The sequence below is a fragment of the Carettochelys insculpta genome, chromosome 6 (assembly GCF_033958435.1).
Source record: "Carettochelys insculpta isolate YL-2023 chromosome 6, ASM3395843v1, whole genome shotgun sequence".
NCBI classification, from domain to species: domain Eukaryota; kingdom Metazoa; phylum Chordata; order Testudines; family Carettochelyidae; genus Carettochelys; species Carettochelys insculpta.
The window spans coordinates 3,727,868-3,750,825 of record NC_134142.1 but is presented as its reverse complement, the minus strand read 5'-3'; the positions used below and the strand labels follow the sequence as shown (position 1 = coordinate 3,750,825).

The window sequence follows — 22,958 nt, the reverse complement described above, 5'->3', positions numbered from 1 at the left end:
ACAATCGCCTTTAACACCGGCTTCTTGTCTTCCGGGAGTGAATCCATGAGGGGAGTAAGTCTGGAGTAATTGTCAAAGTTGTGGTTTGATAGGTGTGCCGCGTAATTTGCCATTCTCAATAATAGGGTAGACGAGGAAAGAGAAGTTACTCACCGTAGTAACGGTGGTTCTTCGAGATGTGTCCCCGTGGGTGCTCCACCATAGGTGACGGCTTGGCCGGCGCCGCAGATCGGATCTTCCAAGCAGTCTCTACCGGACCGCGCATGCGCCGGCACGCGCCGCTCCCTGGCGCGCTCCTGGCCATGTGCGCGATCCGGTCCCCGCCAGTTCCTCGACCAACCGCCTCGGTTGCCCCTGCAAAACACTAACAGAGATCCGAAGCGGGGAGGATGGGCGGGAAGTGGAGCACCCACGGGGACACATCTCGAAGAACCACCGTTACTACGGTGAGTAACTTCTCTTTCTTCTTCGAGTGTCCCCGTGGGTGCTCCACCATAGGTGACTACCCAGCAGTAACCCAGATAGGTGGCGGGTAATCGGATTATGTGCAGCTGGTCCCCGAGAGGACCGCTGCAGAGAGACGGGTATCCTCTTGGAATACCCTGTGAAGGGCGTAATGTTTGGCGAACGTGTCGTAGGATGACCAGGTCGCCGCTCTGCAAATGTCTTTCAATGCAACGCCCTTGAAAAAGGCTGTTGATGCTGCCACCGCCCTGGTGGAATGAGCCCTGGGAGTGGCCGACAAAGGAGTCTTTCTGAGCTCGTAGCACATTTTTATGCAGGATACAATGTGCTTTGAGATTCTCTGCGATGAGAGACCTTCTCCTTTAGATTTGGGAGCGAGGGAGACCAGGAGTCTATCCGTTTTTCGGAAGGACTTGGTCCTGTCTACGTAGAAGGCTAGCGCCCTCCTCACATCCAGGAGGTGTAGGCGCGCCTCTTCGCTGGAGTTATGAGGCTTTGGATAGAACGAGGGTAGAACAATAGGTTCATTGATGTGAAACTCGGAAGAAACTTTGGGAACAAAGGCTGGATGCAGCCGTATGGTTACCGCCTCCTTGGAAAAGACAGTACAGGGTGGCGTTGCCATGACTGCCGCAAGCTCGCTCACCCGACGGGCTGACGTAATTGCAAGAAGAAAGGTCATCTTTACTGTAAGGAGGCGAAGGGGAACCGTGGCCAAGGGCTCGAACGGTGGTCCCATGAGTGTGGTAAGCACCAGGTCCAAGCTCCACGAAGGTGGAATCGGTTTCCGAGGGGGGTATAGGTTTACCAACCCTTTGAGGAACCTGGTAACCATAGGGTGGGCGAACACCGTGTGCCCTCCCTCCTCATGTCTGAACGCCGAGATGGCGGCCAGGTGGACCTTTAACGAGGATAGCGAGAGTCCTGCTCTCTTGAGGTCCAGTAAATACTCTAGAATTGTAGGTATAGGCACCGAAAGGGGGGCCAGCTGCTTGGTAGAACACCAAGCCATGAAGCAAGTCCATTTTTGTTTGTAGGTTTTCCTAGTGGAAGTCCTCCTGCTACTTTCTAGGACTTGCTGTACTTCCACTGTGCATGTGCTCTCTAGGGAGCTGAGCCATGGATTAGCCACGCTTGCAGTCACAGGCTTTGGGGGTGCGGATGCACTATGGACCCCTGGGCTTGCGTGAGCAGGTCCGGCGCCACCGGAAGAGGCATCGGTGGGCGGTCCGACAGGCGCAGGAGTAGGGGGAACCATGGTTGGCGATCCCATGTTGGGACTATCAGGATCATCCGAGCCTTGTCTCTCCTGGCTTTTTGCAGAACCTTGTGGATCAGCACTGCGGGGGGAAACGCGTAAAGCAGGGGGCCTCCCCACGGGATCGCGAACGCGTCCCCCAGGGACCCCCGGCCCAGCCCTGCTCTGGAGGAGAATTGTGGGCACTGTTTGTTGTGCTGAGTGGCAAACAGATCTATTTGGGGAAACCCCCATGCGTGGAAAATGGGCCGTAGTAGATCGGGACGGATCTGCCACTCGTGGGTGAGCGCAAAACGTCTGCTCAACTGGTCTGCCTTCACGTTGTGCGTGCCCGGCAAGTAGGAGGCTCTCAGGATTATATCGTGGGCGATGCACCAGTTCCATAGGCGGATTGCTTCCGCGCATAAGGTACGGGATCGAGCTCCTCCTTGCCTGTTTATGTAAAACATGGTGGAGGTATTGTCTGTACTGATCCCGACGACTTTGCCTTGTATACGGTCTCGAAAGTGTTTGCAGGCGTTGAACACTGCTCTGAGCTCTAAAACATTGATATGCAGAGACTGTTCCGTGGGTGACCACAGTCCTTGAGCCACCTCTTCGCCCATGTGCGCTCCCCACCCTATGAGGGAGGCATCCGTAGTGAGGAAAACCGATATTTGCGGCTGATGGAAGGGTACCCCTGTTAGCAAGTTCCCGGGGTTTACCCACCATTGCAGGGATTCGCGCACCCCAGGTGGGGGCGACACCACCCTGTGAACGGTGTGTACTGCCGGCTTGTATACACTTGCCAGCCAATGTTGCATGCCGCGCATGTGCAACCTGGCGTTCTGTACCACAAACGTAGCCGCTGCCATGTGGCCCAGCAGCTGCAAGCACATCAAGACCGGCACCGTAGGGCTGAAGGTGATGACCTGCACGAGGGAACCGATGGCTCGAAAGCGAGCCTCTGGAAGGTATACTCTCGCCGAGACTGAGTTTATGCGAGCCCCTATGAACTCTATGTCCTGTGAGGGGTCTATCTTTGATTTTGCCATATTGATAACCAGGCCAAGTGCGGAGAACGTGTTTGCTGTGACGCGTATCATGCGGAGAACCTCCCTTTTCGAGGTCCCTTTGAGCAGGCAGTCGTCCAGATACGGGAAAATAAACACCCCCTGTCTGTGCAGGTAGGCTGACACCACTGCCAAGGTCTTGGTGAAGACTCTGGGGGCCGAGGAAAGGCCAAACGGTAGGACCTTGTATTGGAAGTGTTCGTTGCCCACCATGAACCGGAGAAAACGTCGGTGAGCCGGATGAATGGTTATGTGGAAGTACGCGTCTTGTAGATCGAGGGCTGCGAACCAGTCTCCATCGTCCAGTGCTGTAAGGATGGAGGCAATAGTGATCATCCGAAAACGTTGCTTGCGCAGATACCTGTTGAGGCCACGAAGGTCTAAGATGGGCCTCCAGCCTCCTGTCTTTTTCTCCGTCAGGAAATACCGAGAGTAGAACCCTTTCCCTTGCAGTTGCTCCGGCACCTTTTCCACCGCCCCTATGAACTCTAGGTGGGCCACCTCCTGCCTGAGCCTGGCTACATGGGAGGCCTCCTGGGGGTGGGGCTTGGGCGGGGGTCGCGGCGGCGGGAGCGACTGGAAGGGGATGGCGTACCCCGTGGCTATGATCTCCAACACCCATTTGTCTGTGGTGATCCTTTGCCACTGGTCGTAGAATGGTCGGAGGTCGTTGAATACGCTATGTGGCTTTAGCCTAGTCGGATTCCGTCTGCAGCCGACGGCGGTTGAGAGGAACTGGCGGGGACCGGATCGCGCACATGGCCAGGAGCGCGCCAGGGAGCGGCGCGTGCCGGCGCATGCGCGGTCCGGCAGAGACTGCTTGGAAGATCCGATCTGCGGCGCCGGCCAAGCCGTCACCTATGGTGGAGCACCCACGGGGACACTCGAAGAAGAATATACCTTCCTGCCAAACAGCTCTAACTTCTTAGCATCTTTATAGACTTTTGAGTAACTCATTTAAACAGCAGCACAGAAGCATAGTTCTTGCCCTCATTCAGAAGCAGTGCAAAGGCTTGGGGAAGTCATGACATGAGAAGGGGAGAAGCCTGGGTGTGAACTTGGGAGGTTGTTGAGTATGGGTGGGAGAAGTATGGAACAAGGTGTGTGTGTGTCTTTTTTGCAGAGAATGGGAGGCAGGGACTAATTGTTAGGGAGTATCTCCCGTGCAGACTCTGGCTGACCCCATGCATCTCCCACTCAATCAGGCACATCTGACCCTGCACCTCATCCTCAAGTGTCCGTACTCAAACAAAGCAAAGCAGTTTACTTCACACTAGTTTACTTTATAGTTTACTTCACACTATTCAGTCACAAATGCAATCACCCCAGTGACAAGCACAAAAAGGTTTTACTCCATCAGCAGTTTTCATTTTATTTCAATGGAAAGCCAAATAACCCTTTACTACCAGTTATGACTCCACAATTCAGAGCAAGCTCAAAAGTAACACACTCTGCTGCAACAAACTTCACATTTTGACAAAAAGCCAGGTTAGGAAATCAACAGCTCAACAAAAGTGTTTAAAAGAGTTTTTAAAATGTATTTTTAGAAAAGGGTAACCCATTTAAATAGCCATGCTGGTGAGCTGACAAAGGGATGGAGGCAGTGTAAATAACCTAATTAAAAAAAATTCTGTATCAATCTTATGGAGAGCAGTTTGAGTCACAAAAGTCTTTGAGGAATGCCTGCAATTTGTAGAGATCAGTGTTAAAATCTAAACCCTTCCATAGGCTCTTAATCTTCTTAGTGTCTAGGTCAAAATGGAAGGAAGACAGGTTTTTCTATGACAGTATTTCTTGATGTGAAAGATCCCAAACAAAATAATTCCTTGGCTTGTAATTATTTTATTTTACCCCAAAAACTATCTTCCTCTTCCATTGAGTGAATAACACTTACCCTTCCTTTTCAGCTCTAACTGCTGCCAGGAAGCTGGTAACAACAAAGAATCTCTCTCCTCTCCCAAGTCCTTATGGTTCCTCAAGCAGTCATCAGTTCCAACAGTGCAGCACCACAGTAGCTGACTGTCAGCTGCTGGAAGCCCAGCAAATTCCCAATATAGACAGGGCCTCGGAGGTAAATTTGTGAGAGCTAGGCTTTCTGCAGGAGTGGAATGTAGAGAAAGCGGCAGCTCTACTAAAGTGGCTAATTGTACGTTTTCTACAAAGTGACACCTAAGCCTATCATAGGCAAAAGGATGGAAACAAGATGGAGCTGGAGGGAGCAGAGTTTGTAAGAGTGTTTGGAAGTTTTACCAAGTTCTCTTGTTTACAGGCCTTCTCAGAAGTTAGTTAAGAAACCAAGCCATGAAAAAATTAAGCTTCTTTCCTCATAAAAAACAAGTCCTGTGGCACCTTATAGACTAACAGATATTTTGGAGCACAAGCTTTTGTGGGCAAAGACCTGCTTCACCAGATGCATGAGTGGGGGGTGTTTCAGAGGAGCATTTGAAGAGAGAATCTCAGTCAAGGAGAGGGCCAGAGTTGACAAGATCTATACAGTCAGGGTGGATGTGGCCCATTATCAGCAGTTAACGTGGAGTTGTGAACATCAAGAGTGGAGAAACTGCTTTTGTAATGGGCCAACCACTCCCAGTCTCTGTTGACTCCATGGCTGATGGAATCAAATATGCAAGTGAACTGCAGCTCTGAAATTTCTTACCGCAGTTTATTTTTGAATTTTTGTTGTTGTTGTAGGACTGCTACTTTTAAATCTGTTACGAGTGTCCAGGGAGACTGACGTCTTCTCCTACAGGTTTTTGTATGTGACCATTCCTGATGTCTGAATTACATCCAGCACTATCCCACTGCAATTTACATTCGCCAAACTGGACCGTCTCGATGTAAAAGAATAAATGGACATAAATCAGACATTAGGAATGGTCACATACAAAAACCTGTACAAGAACACTTCAATCTCCCTGGACGCTCAGGGAATTCCTTTAAGGGACATATAACATGCTTTAATGTGCTTGTGATGGCATGGGAATTTCTGAACAATAAAACACATAAAATACATAAAGGAACATGCATCTTAAACAAGAAATTGAATCCAATAAAATGAAAATCAAGGGCCTATGAAAAGCCCAGCAAAAGATTTCCACATTAAAATATATCAAATTCCTTGATCTCAGAATCTACTTCCAAGTAAACATTTACAAAACTCCATCTTTCTTTGAGAAAAGGGCTTAGGAGGTATTTATAGATTTATTCTGTTCATATAATTTTTCAAAAGCCCAGTAATGCAGTGCTAGAGTTCACTGGCATTTTCCTTTAAGTTGGCTCATTCCAATAGGTTACAAATTTCTTCCAGGGATGAATCATCAACTTTTTGGAGCAGGAGGGATGAAGGGAAGGGGCTCGATTATATTGTAAAAATCTTTAGGATTAACCTAATTGCAAGTGGTAGAACAAGCAAGTCTCTGGAGACAAGTTGTGGTGCTGACCACACCATTACCTTTTCCACCATGACAGAAGATTCCTTTGGTTATTCCTATCAGTTCTGAGAGTCCCTTCTTTTTACCAAACAGGAAAATGAGGACTGGCCCAAGGAACTATAAAATATTTCAAGTATTTATAGGGGGAACACATTTAATAAACAGGTTCTTCAATTTAAGGAAAGAAAGGTGTAATATGACACCACAGCTGTAAACTGATACTAGACTGGAAGTGAGACACAATTTAACAATGAGAGTATGTAACCATTTGAACAATTTACCGAGGTGTTTTCAGAATTTTAAAATCAAGATGGGATGTTTTTCTTTAAAACTATCTGCTTTAGGAATTATTTTAGGGGAATTCTAAAGTTGTATAATACAGGAGGTCATATCACATGACCCCAATGGTCTCTTCTGACCTAGGAATCTATGATCCCTATGGCCAGCTCTACGACCCAACTGTTTTTCCACACTGAAATAAGAGCTATACAGACATGGAGCATTCCATCTGTAGTTAGCTGTTAAAATATGCGGTAAATTTTCTGCTGTTTTGTTCATATTATTAAAATTAGTGAAGAAAATTTCTGCTCAAGTTACAGAGCCTTCTGAAGATGCAAAAACATTTTGATGCAACACTACCTATAAAAGACACAGCAAACACTTGGGAGATTCCATCAAGGAGAAATTAGAGTAGTAGCTGATTCACACTATACACACGATTGGAACAAGTAGCATTTAAGGATGCTGAAATAATTGGAGCTTGTATATAAACAAGTGGTCTCATCATAATACTGGAACTGAAAAGTTATAATATATACTTACTCCTAATGCCCCACCACTTACGAACAGTTTTGTGCATGTTTCAGTACCATAATGCAGCCAAGACATCAACTTATACAATACATATAAGAAATCATAATCTTACTTGTGCTCATGGAAGAGAGAGCGGACTTCTCATGGAGGGAGCCAGATCTTCTCTCTTTGGAAAGTGATTTTGAATTACTGGGTTCATATATGGCAGGAGTGATAAACATTTTGTGCAACTTTGGGTTTATTCCTTCAGGAATCATACGAGGACTTTGCTCATAAAAGTGAAGCATTTTGTTTTCTGAAATTGCTTTGTAAACACTTTTTTTGTTGGACTGGCTTTGATTATAAGTCTGGAAAAGAAATAAGACATTTGTTACTGGACAGTTTAATCTTATAACTATGAGAATTAAAGGGGCACTCAAAATATTAAAAAACTACTTAAATGTTTGTTAGACACTATATTTTTTGAGTCCGCAAACACATGTTGCAAAAACAGAAGAATACTAGTCAAATTTGATGCCACATATCAAAGCCAGATTGTGAATCCTTTACTCACATGAATAGCCTCGCTGCACTCAGTGGAACTACTTGCGTGAGTAAGTATCGGAGGGGTAGCCATGTTAGTCTAGATCTGTAACAGCAACGAAGGGTCCTGTGGCACCTTATAGACTAACAGAAAAGTTTTGAGCATGAGCTTTCGTGAGCAAGACTCACTTCATCAGATGCTGGTCTTGGAAATCTGCAGGGCCAGGTATAAATAAGCCAGAGCAAGGGTGGGGATAACAAGGGTAGCTCAGTCAGCAAGGGTGAGGCTTATTACCAGCAGTTGATCTCCACCAAGGGAGGGGAAGCTGCTTTTGTATTTAGCCAGCCATTCACAGTCTTAGTTTAAGCCTGAGCTGAGGGCGTCCAATTTGCAGGTGAATGGTAGCTCAGAAATTTCTCTTTGGAGTCTGGTCCTGAAATTTTTTTGCTGTAGGATAGCTACTTTTAAGTCTGCTACTGTGTGGCCTGGGAGATTGAAGTGCTCTCCTACGGGTTTTTGTATATTGCCATTTCTGATATCTGATTTGTGTGCGTTTATTCTTTTACGTAGAGACTGTCCAATTTGTCCGATGTATATAGCGAGGGGCATTGCTGACACAGGATGGCATAAATTATATTGGTAGATTTGCAGCTGAATAAACCCACGATGGTGTGGCTGATCTGATTAGGTCCTGTAGTGGTGTTGCTGGTGTAGATATGCGGGAAGAACTGGCAACAAGGTTTGTTGCATGGATGGGTCCCTGAGTTAGAGTGACTGTGGTGTGGCGTAGAGTTGCTGGTTAGGATTTGCTTCAGGTTGGCAGGTTGTCTGTAGGCAAGGACTGGTCTGCCTCCCAAGGGCTGTGAAAGTGGGGGATCATTGTCCAGGAAGGGTTATAAATCCTCGATGATGCGCTGTAGAGGTTTTAAAACACCATTACAGGACCTAACCAGATCAGCCACACCATCGTGGGTTCATTCAGCTGCACATCTACCAATATAATTTATGCCATCATGTGCCAGCAATGCCCCTCTGCTATATACATCGGACAAACTGGACAGTCTCTACGTAAAAGAATAAACGCACACAAATCAGATATCAGAAATGGCAATATACAAAAACCCATAGGAGAGCACTTCAATCTCCCAGGCCACACAGTAGCAGACTTAAATGTAGTTATCCTACAGAAAAAAATTTCAGGACCAGACTTCAAAGAGAAATTTCTGAGCTACCATTCACCTGCAAATTGGACGCCCTCAGCTCAGGCTTAAACAAAGACTGAATGGCTGGCTAAATACAAAAGCAGCTTCCCCTCCCTTGGTGGAGATCAACTGCTGGTAATAAGCCTCACCCTTGCTGACTGAGCTACCCTTGTTATCCCCATCCTTGCTCTGGCTTTTTTATACCTGGCCCTGCAGATTTCCAAGACCAGCATCTGATGAAGTGAGTCTGTGCTCACGAAAGCTCATGCTCACAACTTTTCTGTTAGTCTATAAGGTGCCACAGGACCCTTCGTTGCTGTTGTGTGAGTAAGTGGTTCACAGAGGTGTCAGTAAGGGGTCATAATCTGACCCCTTTTGAGGACGAGGACATAGATGACAATTATCAGGCTACCTGGTTACGCAGATAAGCACATCCACACCATGAGAGGTTTTTTTTTGTGGAGGGGGAAGGGGGCCTGGAGAGTGAATGGAAGTGGACCAAAACAAAAAGATTGCCACTCCTTTCTTCCCAACTCTTTCTTGACTTCTTGCTTATTTACCACAGGCAAGTTAAATTAGATGAGGAGATGGCTCAATAAATTAATTTATGGAAACCCTTTAGAGCATAATACAGAGCACTGAAAAAAAAACAACAACAACAACAACAACACAGAAATGTCTGAGAATGCCATATGATTAAGACAAGGAAGATATACCAACATTATAAAGAATGTAAATTTTGTGTACTTAATCTCAAAAGTGGTTCTATCACTTGAGAGAGAGACAGCACAAGTGAGCCCCTGCCTGAAGTTTACAGTCAAAGTTAGACACAATAAGACTAGACTTTGCTGAATTAGGTTTTTATATTTCAAATTCTGAATAATATCTGCTTAAGAATTTTTAGCTATTTACATTTTCCCAGTTGTGCAAAATTATGAGGCTTAAAACCATAAAAATCTATATAACCTTTTCTTCAAACAAGCTGAAGCTTCTGTGTAAAACGTAACAATACTATTATTTCTTTTGTTTTTATTATTAAGTATGAAAAGAGAAGTCCGATACCATGCCAATTAATAAGGGATTGCCTCTGTGATGCAGACATCTGTCTAATATGACCAGTATGAGACAAGACAGGTCATCAGTGGTCAACCAATTCTGGTCTCTACTTATTTGGACTGTAATTGAAAAGACAACTTAGAAGTGAAGAATGCCAACTCATTCAGTTCCTAAATCACACAGTTTGTGAGAAGTTTATGTTAGGTGACACTTTTTAAAGAGGAAAATCTATTTAAGGAAATAAACATTGTGTTAGAAGGCCAGCATACCCCTTTAAAAATCTGTAAGGAGTAGTCTGACAACCTTCCTGAGTAATTTATTTTTCTTTAGAACCTATGGGGTTGAGCTTCCACGCGCATCCACTTATAACCGCCCTCAAAATCTTTGATGTACACCTGAGAATTTGTTCCCTGCTCTCACCATTCGTAGCTCCTGTCCAAAAGGGTTGTATGAGTGTCTGTGCTAAAATAAGAACAAGAAGCAGCCTTGTAGCACCTTATAGACTAACAGATATTTTGGAGCATAAGCTTTCGTGGGCAAAGACCCGCTTCATGTATGCTTATGAAAGCTTATGCTCCAAAATATCTGTTAGTCTATAAGGTGCCACAAGATTCTCGTTGTTCTCAAAGCTACAGACTAACATGGCTACCTCTCTGATACTTGTGCTAAAATGGTATCTAAAGCTTCCACATGTATGATCAGAAACCTCTACCTCAAAGCTTTCCATACAATAACCTGAAGACCACAAGAATCCAACAACTTCAAAAGGAGCTTCAGCAAAGGTCCACATTAGCATCCCATATACTGGGAGCTTTTAAATATGTACAGCAATCAGGCAGATTTTCTGGGTGGCCAACTAAATACCCACTTATGATACTTAAAAATTATATAGCCCACCTTCTTCATTTCAGATATTACATCCTTCTGAGAAAAACTCTTTAACAGGAGAGAATCAGATCTCCGCCTTGTGTGGGAATTAAATCTCTGCAAGCTCACAATCTATGCCAGATACAAACATAACATCGTGGACTAAAATAGTATCAAGCTCTTTGATAGTCACAAGAAATTTCCATTCATGCAGATCTCCTCAAACCTGATACTAAGCACTGCTGTTGTAAGGTTCTTATCACAAGGTTACTGATGTCAGTAAGGCCTATTTGACACTATCCTCATGACACTTTTGTGCTTTATGTGCTTCAGTTCATCTATTTGAATCATAGGGATCATTACTTACTTGACACAGAGGGTTTGAAAGACTTAAGACTGGAGAAAAAAAAAAGCCAAAACACCCTCAGATGAAAGCATGAAGTACTAAAATTCCACAGTTCCAAAGTTTCTAGAATGTGAATATGCAGGAGGATTCCCAAAGTGTATTTGCAAATCCAGAACGGGACATTTGAATTATTAATGCAAAGAGCTCATCACCATTATCAGGCTCCCCAGGATTTTAATGAACCTGAACAAACTTGTTTTGTGAGCATAAGTGATGTGACTGAAGAGTTTGACTGGACTACAATGAAAGATTTCTTAACTCACCCGTTCTTCCCGTCCTTCTGCAAGTATGACAACAATTCTGCCTTGTCGTTTGCGCCCGGTTCGACCCATTCGCTGCACAAGTCGAATTGGACTTTTTTGAGCATCAAAACAGACTATAAGGTCAACTTCTCCAATATCTAAACCTTCTTCTCCTACACATGTAGATACTAGTGTATTATAGCCACCTTCACGAAAGCGTTTTACCACCTAAAAATGGATTAAAACACACATAAAGTCTCTACTGTCCCAAATAAATTCTCAATCTGGTGAGTATTTTTTAGCTATTCTAAAAGCTATAGAAGCACAATTTACCTCCGTCCAGAACAGTTAAAACAAAAATCAGTCAAGTAGCACTTTAAAGACTAGCAAAATAGTTTATTAGGTGAGCTTTCGTGGGACAGACCCACTTCTTCAGACCATAGGCAGACCAGAACAGACTCAATATTTAAGGCACAGAGAACCAAAAACAGTAAGCAAGGAGGACAAATCAGAAAAACTGTTTTTGGTTCTCTGTGCCTTAAATATTGAGTCTGTTCTGGTCTGCCTATGGTCTGAAGAAGTGGGTCTGTCCCACGAAAGCTCACCTAATAAACTATTTTGCTAGTCTTTGAAGTGCTACTTGACTGATTTTTGTTTTGATAGTGTATAGACTAGCACGGCTTCCTCTCTGTTACTACCCAAAACAGTTAAGTACTCCACTTCAAACGGATGACTAACACATGCTGTATGTATCAGTATAACCAATATTTACTGACCCCCACTATTTTCCTCCCCTCCCCTCTTCACTATACATATATACACATACATCCTGTAGTCTGATTTTTGTTCCAAATTCTGATGAAGTGTCTTACCCCCAAAGCTCATCAGAAAATAAAACCATTAGTCTTTAAGGTGCTACAGGACTGCTTGGGGTTTTGTTTGTTGTTGTTGTTTTTGATTTTAGTATAACCAATGTTATTCTATTCTGAAATACAGTATCAGAGGAGTTTCATACCTTATCCAGATTTCAACTGCCACATACACAAAACCAACCAACGCCTACTAATCAGTTTCCCATTTTTACAAATATGTACTTCTGCTACTCCACTAAGTCAAGATTTTAGGGTGTATCTTTTATAAATACGAAAAATTAGAGAGAACAGGACTGTGTTCAGTTCATGTGGCGTGAGGGGACAGGTGTTTGTACGTGTGTGGCTCACAGAGGGTGTGGGGCTCCTGCTGAGGGTAACAAAGGTGACCAGATGACACCTCTGTACTGCTGACAAAGGAGGAGGTGGAGCCTCTGGGCTTTGAATTGGAACTGGGAGTTGGAAAGCAGTTAGTCTGGGCTGGGAGAGAGACAGACAAGGGAGGGGGCAAGGCCCTGGCTCCAAGGGCCCCGTGGGGCCTCCTCTCCCCAACAGGGATTGGGCTGACTGTCTCTGCCTGCTGTACTAACACCTCTCTGCGATGCTGTGCCCTGTTGGCTAATAATTCTCCTGCTGTGAGAGTCACTCCTGCCTGCGGACAGGGTGCAGAGCTTGGGGACCCCTGAACCCCATCACAGTTCACACCACATACATTTCTATTCTTTTCAAATACTGCATATTGTTTTAAAAAGAAATCATACATCGAAATTATTAAATGCAAAATTTTCTCTTTAAATTCATTTATTTTTGGTGAGATGATCTGAAAAAAAAATACTTTGCAAGTGGATGTGAAATTTCCCAGGGATGAGAGGCCTCTCATTTCACCTGACTTTAGTGCAAAGAAGCTTTGTCTGTGTATGCTGGGGGGCCAGTTTCCAAGGCCCACAGGCAACACACGCTCTCCCTTCCTCCTTTGTCTAAGCAGGCTCCACACTATCACTACACCTGAGCTCCAGTCATCTCCTTGGAGCAGCTAGATCCTGATCCGTAGACATCCACAGTACTCTCCAATCTGCTCTTTCCAAAGAACAGTACATCCTCACTTACCACACTTTCACCTCAGGTCACTGCTCCAGTTAACACACTTAACCTACTTAGATAGGTTTATAGAGAAGTGACGTATAAGTTTATTTAAAATAACACAGAGAGGTAAGTAGTAGCTTGGAGAATTATTGAAAACAAACTGTTACGTATCAAATAAAATCATAACAAGTATTCTAGAGCTTAGACTTAACTAACTACTCACGTGTTATAGACTATTGCTCACTCAAAATCCTTCCACCATTTGACAGACGGATTGGCTGTGACTTCCTTTCATAAAGCATACTGTTAGAATAGCTCCTCAGTGAAAAGTCCTGTGTGTTTCTTTGCATTCCTACATACCATAAACAAGGTACCTCCCTACTGATTAGGAAAATAGGCACCCATTGGGAGACAGGATACTTATGGCCAGAGAGAGGAAAGAAAGCATGTTACCTCTTGCCTGAAATGAACATGTGTGAGGTATATCACTTCCTGGTGACTTCTCTCAACTCCCAGACTGTAAGAACATAATTTTTAGTATAGATGCTTAAATCCTCAAATAATTTCCATGCCTACATTTTATGATGACAGCAACGACTGGTGAGCAATTGGATCTTGGTAGTGATCACGCACGCCACCCTTTGGGGAACTACTATGCGTATACAGGTTGAACCTGTCTAGTCCAGAACACTCTCATCCAGCAGCATCTGTAATCTGGCATTGATTTTAGTTAGCCAGGTGACCACTTATCATAGCCCCCAGTCCTGGCTCTCAGTTTTCTGTGATGTTATTAAGCTGTAACTTACCTCAAAATCTCTTCTAATAGCCCCGTAAACAGCAGAATAATAATGCTGATAATGCTGCTAGACAATATTGACCTCATTTGGTGCACCAAATTATCTTGTTTGGCACCAGTCCAGTCCTGATGCTGCTGGACTAGAGAGGTTCAACCTTTATCTGATCCAGAGGATCCCTGTAAAATCATATGCACCTCTGAACCTTCTCCAGTTCACGGCTTAAAGTCCTGAGGCCACAGTGGTTCACATATCACAGCAATTTCCTAATGGAACTTAAAATACAGAGTCATTGCTATGCAATATATGTATTAGCACAATCACACTCTCAACACCTGCCTTCTCAAATAGCCTGATTAAGTCTTTACCTCAAGTTGTTCCTTTTGTGTAAAGCCCTTCACACTCTTCCCTGTGGCATGGCCAATGAAGGTCATTACTCTGACAACTGGCTGGTGCTGAGAAAGCATTTCAGCAATTTCTTGGACGCTGTCTCGAAATGAGGAGAAGATCATAACTCTGGTGTCCCTAAATTTGGTTTCAGATGTGTTTTTATCTGTTTAAGAAAAAAATAAGTGAGCTACAAAAGCATTTTATATTCACAATAAATAAAAAATACAGGGTCATATCACCCCTTGGTCATTCAGAGAGCACACCACATCATTAAGGATAAAATCGTACCCCAATGGATTCCATTTAATTTTGATTTACACAGCGTTTCCATCCCATTTGTGCTAGGAGCACAAAGCCATCCAGTTGCACATAATATTGAGAAAAATAATAATTACAAGCTTCCCAACCTATTAAAAAAGAAAACTCTCTTCATTCACTATGGCAAGGATACAGTCAATCCATGGAACACACCAGAGAGAACAAACACTGCTCTGCTCTGGATGTTGATCCCACAGAGGGCCCTGCACTGAGAATTCCTTGTCCCTAAGTCACCTTTGTTGTTACAATTTATTTCTTTATAAAGCCCACATGGGATCTTGGCAGATGCCTCAAAATAAAATTGAGACCTGGTCATGCAACAAAAAAATCCATTATCTAATTTCAGATCCAAATATATAATTACTTTGCAAAAGAGGTAACAAAACTTAGGTGGAAAAGGGCAAGTAAGAATGACTTCCTAGCAATAAAAACTCAAGATACAGATGAAAGATTCATGCACAGCATGGGGGACAGAAACATGAGGTTTAAGAGATAAATCAGGATAAATATCTTTGTTGAGTAACAAGTCTAGGTACCAACATCCCTTGTCAGTTACTACTAGATCTCATTGCTGAGTTTGCAACTTGGGCTTCCTGGGTGAGCTCTCAACTCAATGAGTAACAGAGCAATACACTAAGCTGCTTACCAGGACTTGTAAGTGTTGTAGATTCATGTCTTGGCTTGCTGTATAACAACTTGCCAGATAGGCAAGTCCCTAAGATGCAGTCGTCAGTCTGCTATCTAAATGCTCTGCTTTACCTACCACATGGCTATATCCTGCCCATATTTCTTCAGAGAGTCATATAACTTAAAAGATTGCATTGTCTGTAGTGCTCGTTTACTCATTCTAATGCTGCAGGTGAACTGTTATTTTGTAGAAAGTATAAACTTTGTTTTTAGTAATGTTATAATATGTTGATTGCTGCAGCCAAGGACCGAAAATAAGGGTTGTGTGCAATGGAGGCGAGATGCACTTGGCTCTTCCACTAGCCAGAAGTAATTAGCCACAGCAGGTGACTCCATAATGCTTATAGCAGTTCCTTTTGCAAGAATGGGCTGAATTCAGAGAAGAAAGGAACTGTGCTCTCATTCATGCATCAGTTATATGGATCCTGATATCCTAGGACTTCTGCTTCAAAGGAGGACAATTTGATTTGAAAAGGAAGAGGGTAGGTTCTTTGCCACAGGTAATGAGGAATCTAGAATCTAATGGAGACATTATGGGTTAACAAAGCAATTCATAATCTAGAACAGTTTCATTTTTCCAAGTAGAAAAATTCTAATATCATAAAATTCAAAGATGTGCTGGAACAATCATCTGATTTCAGCATGAAAGAGAAGCTGAGCCCATCTCTTCCCAAAGAATGCTAAAACATTTGTTTACTGGCTGGGATTTTATAAAATCCCCATTTTAATAATGATATTGAGGGTCATGTCTTTCAAGATTCAACTCTTATGCCAAAGCCTGACAATGAATCATGCAGTGTGTTCAAATTGCTGCTGGAGTCACTTTCTTTACTCGTGCTACAACCCCACTACTCTTTCCAGTCTTGGCAGCTGCTTGATGAGTGCAAAGACCGCCATCAGCACATCAGTTAAGACCTTCATTCACTATGAATTTGAGAAACTTGCATATTTCCTCACCAGTTATCTGGGTTGGGATTTATTTGCAAGGTAAAAGTTCTTCAACTATTGTACTTGCTTTGAGTTAGCAATATCGTAACACAGAAGTTGAACCATTAGGGCTATATCTGGATTCATCAGGTTGCAATGCAAAACAGTGGCTCTTACATTTTTCCAACTAGTTCTGGACAATTTCTGCAAGGTCCTGTGTGAACTGGTGAATAGTAATGCTGAACAGAGGAATGGTTTTCAGTGCCATGGCTGCTCATTCCCCAATTATAATTCTACACATCTACGGCTGCTGAAATTAGATGAATCTCACCAATGGCATGTGCAGGTTTCCATTTTGTAATTCACCTGGCCAAAAGTTAAGATGTTTCTTAGGCTTTTTGACTAACAGCAACTACATGAGACATGTATCAGAGGGGTAGCCATGTTAGTCTGGATCTGAAAAAGCAATGAGGGATCCCGTGGCACCTTATAGACTAACAGAAATGTATGAGCATAAGCTTTCGTGGGCAAAGACCCACTTCTTCAGGTGCACTTTTCATGGCACTGAAAACCAGGTGCACCTGAAGAAGTGGGTCTTTGCCCACGAAAGCTTATGCTCCTACGTTTCTGTTAGCCTATAAGGTGCCACAGGACCCCTCGTTGCTTTCACATGAGACATGACTTTTTTGCTGTTTTAATTCTTCAGGTTTCTGAAGGACTTTTTCGAAATGAACTCTGGAAGTTTGGTTTCTAAATGTCTCTGTAGTTTCCTGACCTCATTCTTTTCATTTACTAACATCTGAAAACAAATGGATACACTGGGGCTGTGGACTGTCTGCATTAATCCTGAGACCCAAAAACCCAAATTTAACATAACTATAATTGGATTATCTGCTTTTCTTCCTCATTAAAATCATCACCTTCAGCCAAATGTTTGCTGCATGTAGTTAGGAAGTTCATGTGATAAAAGTGGTGCCAGTGTAAGAGGCCCCGTATCTCCATCAGCCCCTTTTCTATAAGTGCTAATGCTGCTGCTGCAGCCCCACTGCTGCACTGTGAGCCTCTCTTTCCCTCTGCCTTAACAGGGTTTATTTTGTTTTGTTTCTCAACTGAGACTTACTGCTCAATGCTTACAATAGCAGGGAGTCTCTCTGCAAAGGCCACATCCTGGAGCTAAGGACACAAGCACCCAGCCTCTGCAACAGTAGCATAAGACACAGACTCACAGATAAGTCAGAGGTGACTTTTAAGTTTAGTTTAATAATATCTTAAAAGCAAAACAAAAAATATATCAATTAAAAAAATTCCAACACTCCTGGCTCCCCCATGACCTATTTATGGCTCTTCACAGCAATAATAATTAAAGTTGATCATACATTTTGTGGTGCACTGGTAAAAAAAAATAGGGTTACTTTATTTCTTCCAATGAGAGGACATAAGCTCACAAAAATGTCTTTTTGGATGCTGTCTGCCTATGTTTTTTGTTGCTGATGTACAAGTTTTCTTCCTCTGGTTCCTCTCACAGATTACACATGACCCTCGAGATCTGTGGGAAAGGATAGGCACTTCAGTGTCAGTGGCAATGGCTGCGGTTATGGAATAGTAACAGTGACTCACTTGGTCTTTGGTGACATGGAGTTACAAGCAATGATGCCTTGGAATTGTACTGGGCATTGGCTATTATGACTGCTTTTTGTCTGCAGGAGGGAGATCACCAGAAAAAAGGTGTTTCTCATATTCAAATTAGTGTCTGCAAAACTATTCCACAGTTTGACTGGCTGCATGTGTGTTTACATGTAATGCTGCCTGCTTCTTAGAATGGTATTCTATTACTGTTTAGCAGTGCAATTAATCACAATCTTTTTCAATGGCATGATTAATGGCAGTGACAGCCTAATAGATATAGAGGTCTTTTTTATATATCCATTCTGTAATCAAAGAATAAGTTATATGAATTTGGAAAGAATATACTGCTTAGTTTTGATACACAACTTAGTGGTTAAATTCCTGCTTTAAATATAAAATTAAATTTAACCTGAACCATGGCTCAATGGCCAGTAACACCATATATAAATGACAGATATACATACTCATTGGCCATACCTATACTACAGCGACCTTTTGAAAGACCTCTTCTGAAAGATCTTCTTTCGAAAGATCACGTCCACACACAAAAAAACACACAGAAGGATCGAGCTGCTCTTTCAACAGAGCCCGTACAGTCCCCACTCTTTCAAAAGAATGGGCCAGGGATAAAAAAGAAATCCAGTGCCACAAGGACTGCTCTTTGTAAAAAAGAGTGCACTGAGCATTCACATGTGCTTCTCCCCCTCTCCCCTCCCCACAAAAAAAAGCTTTTGAAAGGAGCAGCTCTTCCTGATCCGGGAAGTGCATTTTGTGTGTGGCTGCTCCAAGTGTTCTTTCAAAAATGGGCCTGATTTTCCAAAAGAACTCTCTAGTGTAGACACAGCCATTGTGACTGAGTATACTCATACACATTATCTTCTCCTAATCCCCTCTCTGGGCTTCCCCCGACTTCATCCCAGCTTTTTAGCTCCAGCTAATGAGGCTGGCAGATGCAAGCAGTTCCCAGGCAGGCACTGGCTACCTACCTAGCCCTAATCCATTCCCCGATTACTGTGGAGGTGGCAGGAGCTAATTCAGGGCTCTCCTAACTGTGCCCTGCCCACTGTGTTTAAACTGAAGTCTTTGAATAACTATCTGAGATAACAGAACTACATTATTAGTTCAATAACAGAATTAACAGACAAAACATATTTACTTTCTCTGGGACAGGACATACATACCTGCGGGCACTGTGCAGCATAACAGAGGCTTGTTATAGCCAGCATGTAACCCAAGTGTGGCTGTCAGACTGTCGTTACAGACGCTGGGTGTGGCTTCCAAGCTAGAAGGCTGTTTGGAAGCAGTCCAGAAGGGAGCTATTTCAGCAATGCATTGTAAAGCATTCAAAGTTGCAGGGCTGGGGTGACCCAGGCTCCTCTCTCATCCTGGTCTGTATCAGATCCTAGTATATCACATTCATGTAATATGATATGATTCCATGTGACCAGAGAGAGGAGATCAGCCTGCCAATATACACCAACAAACTAACCTACCTTAAATTTGTTTCTTCTTGTAGTCCTTAATTTTAGTATTCCTCCAATTGTTCTTTTCAAATCAATGATTTCAGCACTAAAACCTGTTTTATTTTCAAACATTCAATATATGCTTCCCAGTGCCAGTATGGTTGTGTCTACACTAGCCCAAAACTTCGAAAGGGTCATGCAAATGGCCCTTTCGAAGTTTACTAATGAAGCGCTGAAATACATATTCAGAGCCTCATTAGAATGCTGGCAGCCACGGCGCTTCAAAATTGATGCTGATAGGAATAAGGGGATTTCGAAGTTGCCGAATCCTTTCGAAAAGGAGCCCCGTCTGGACGAGCCACTTGGTGGCAAGCCGTGTCAAATTTGAAGCACCGCGGCTGCCGGCATTCCAATGAGGTGCTGAATATATATTTCAGCACTTCATTAGTAAACTTCGAAAGGGACGTTTGCATGGCCCTTGCGACGTTTTGGGCTAGTGTAGACATAACCTATCTGTAAAAAACCAAACCAAACCAAACCAAAAAAAAAAAACCAACCCCAACCAACCAACAAACAACAACAAAAAACACATCAGATCTGGACCAGGACTGAGGGGTAACAGAGGCTGTTTTTGGTGTCATGATTACTTAATGCTGCATTTGTCCCGTCACTCATTCCCAACTTCTGGCAAACAGAGGCTAGAAATCTTTAAATTAAAGAAGATTATAGATACCACTATTAAATTTGTATTCTGGAGACAAACACTCACCTGTATCTCCCTTCCAGGATTTGAAGTGCTCTACCACTACTTCTTCTAATTTCTTTAATTTTGGATGACTGTAGATGATTTTCTTTTTAGGCCCTGTAAGACAAAGAGTCAATTTAAAAAAAAAAAACAAAAAACAAAAAAAGACACATATTTTTATGTGGAGTAAGTATGTAAGATGTTCTGAGAGCCTTCTTGCGTTATTCTCTCTCTCTCTTCCAAGCCTGACAAGCACCAATTCTCAACAATTCTAATCTAATTACAAGAATTATCTAGTATATGAACATGAGTAAATTCATTACTGAAGCACATGCTTGTTGCAGTTTTTCAAGACCTGTACATTACTTCTGTTATGATCAAATTAATATATATATATTGCACAATGCTAGTTAAAATAATTTATAGTTAAATTGTAACTGAACTTCAAAGCTTTAGATCTGCCAAGCTGTGATTTGAAAGCAGATGGAACTGCTTACAAAGAACACATAAAAGCTGCAATGTAACTACCATCTAACATGGTGCAATCTTAACCACAAGCAAAGTGAAGCATCACACAAAATATCAGACTTATTTTGCACTCGGAATCCATAATATTTAGGCTTTTTGTTGAACAGCATGCCTAGATTAAATTTGAGGGAAATAAAAGCTCTTCTAGAAAATATTCAGGAAGCAAATATGCTACTTCAAAGGTAAACACAGACCTGTTCTATTGTTGTAAAGAAGACTTCCATTTGCTGAAGTCACAGCTGTATCTGAAAACATGTTTTCAAGTTGCCCGTACAGTTTCATGAAGTCCTCATTCCGGCTAAGTTCTTTCCTTGTGCGAGTCAAGCCTTTATAAGACGACAAAATTGTTTAATACTAAATCTCTTCAGTAATCTTAAAAAATTGGAGTTTTGCTACACATAAATTAGAATAAATTCCACAGATCCCTAACTGTAGTCCAAAAAGCTAAGGTTACTAAGAAAAGGGTTGTATAACTGGGAGTCAGTATTATTTCAGGGAGTTTTAGAGTATGAAAACTAAATGCACATAACAGATGTCTACATCCCATTCAGTCAAATTAAAAATGAAAAAAGTCTCAAGCTTGTCCTTTTCACCAGACATTACCTCACCCACTTTGTCTCCAATATCATCCACTTCATTTTAGAAAACCAGCCAGCTGCTGAAGATGCTTTCTGCACTCATTCACCAGAACCCATCACTAAAAACACTCAAGCTACTAGTGTAAAAAGAACAATGTTAAATGCCTCCTTGGGTTTTTCTGTAACAGAGCAGAAGAATGGTTTGTCCTGGTTACCCTAACAGCTGAACTATTTTAAGTACAAGTTCAAGGGAATCCACAGTGACTTAGAATGTTCTCAGGAATCAAATTCCAATGAAGAAAAGGCATAAGGGAGCAGTCAGATTAAGAAAGTGGGATAAATAATAAATGCCTACCTCAGTACACATCTTTACTAATACAACAGTACTACCAAAAATATCAAAGTAGGCACATGTGAAAGAAGTATACTGTAAAAATACTAACATAAGAATGTCACAAGACTCTAGAATAACTATTACTAGAGGTATTCTGTACCTTTTCCCCCCCCCCAAGTAGGGTATCAAACTGTACTCTTAGACAAACGTAACAGTAGCTACCAAAAACTCATTTAGTAATTTTGTAGCTTGCATACAACTATCCAAAAGTGCTAATGCTATCATGAACACAAGATTTAATCACAAGTAACAAACATCCTGCAGAACCTTAAAGGATTACAAATATATTAGATCATGAGATTAGATGGGTAAGGCCCACTTCCTTCATCTGAGGAAGTGAAATCACAACCCATGTCACCAAACTCCAAACAGTTCTGAAGTTCAGCATGTAAGAGATGCAATGTTAAAAGCAAGGGACTTGTTTGGCCTAATGTCCCTGCATGTTGATATGATGCACTAGGCTTCTGGAACAGAAAGAAGTTCGGTGGCCCCTTGTAGATCAACAGAAATTTTGGAGCTTAAGCTTTTGTGGGCAAAGAGTCACTTCATCAGATGCAAGAGTGCCGGTGTTTCAGAGGACGATTTAAAGAGGGTGTCTCAGTCAAGGGGAGTGCCAGAGTTGACATGGTCTATTCAGTCAGGGAGCAAGTGGCCCATTATCAATAGCTAATATGGAGGTGTGAACATCAAGAGTGGAGAAACTGCTTTTGTAATGGGCCAACCACTCTCAGTCTCTGTTCAGTCCTTGGTTGATGGAGTCAAATTTTCAAATGAATTGCAGCTCTGAAATTTCTCTTCGCAGTTTATTTCTGAATTTTTGTTGTTGTAGGAGTGCTACTTTTAAATCTGTTACTGAGCGTCCAGGGAGATTGAAGTGTTCTCCTACAGGTTTTGGTATGTTACTGTTCTTAATGTCTGATTTATGCCCATTTATTTTTTTACACAGAGACTGTCCAGTTTGGCCAATGTAAATTGCAGTGGGGCGTTGCTGGCACATGATGGCATATATAATATTTAGTAGATGTGCAGGTGAAAGAACCCCTGATGGTGTGGTTGATGTTAGGTCCTGTGCTGATATTGCTGGTGTAGATATGCGAGCAGAGTTGGCAGCAAGGTTTGTTGCAGGGATTGGTTCCAGGTTTAGATTTACTGTGTTGTGGTCTATAGTTGCTGGTGAAAATTTGTTTAAAGTTGGCAGCCTGTCTGTAGGCGACGACAGGCCTGCCTCCCAAAGTCTGCGA

The 22,958-nt window shown here is 42.6% G+C and overlaps 1 protein-coding gene across 2 annotated transcripts in view; it reads right to left on the bottom strand.

Annotated features, from left to right (window-relative positions):
• FANCM (FA complementation group M) overlaps nt 1-22,958 on the bottom strand; it is a 166,802-nt gene that overhangs the window by 59,787 nt on the left and 84,057 nt on the right. For both annotated transcript variants that reach the window (XM_074996151.1, XM_074996152.1), the window contains 5 exons: nt 20,940-21,071; nt 20,242-20,334; nt 14,430-14,614; nt 11,337-11,543; nt 7,132-7,366 (listed from right to left, as the gene is read on the bottom strand). In XM_074996151.1, the coding sequence (XP_074852252.1) occupies nt 7,132-7,366; nt 11,337-11,543; nt 14,430-14,614; nt 20,242-20,334; nt 20,940-21,071 (852 nt within the window). The remainder of the gene's footprint in view (nt 1-7,131; nt 7,367-11,336; nt 11,544-14,429; nt 14,615-20,241; nt 20,335-20,939; nt 21,072-22,958) is intronic.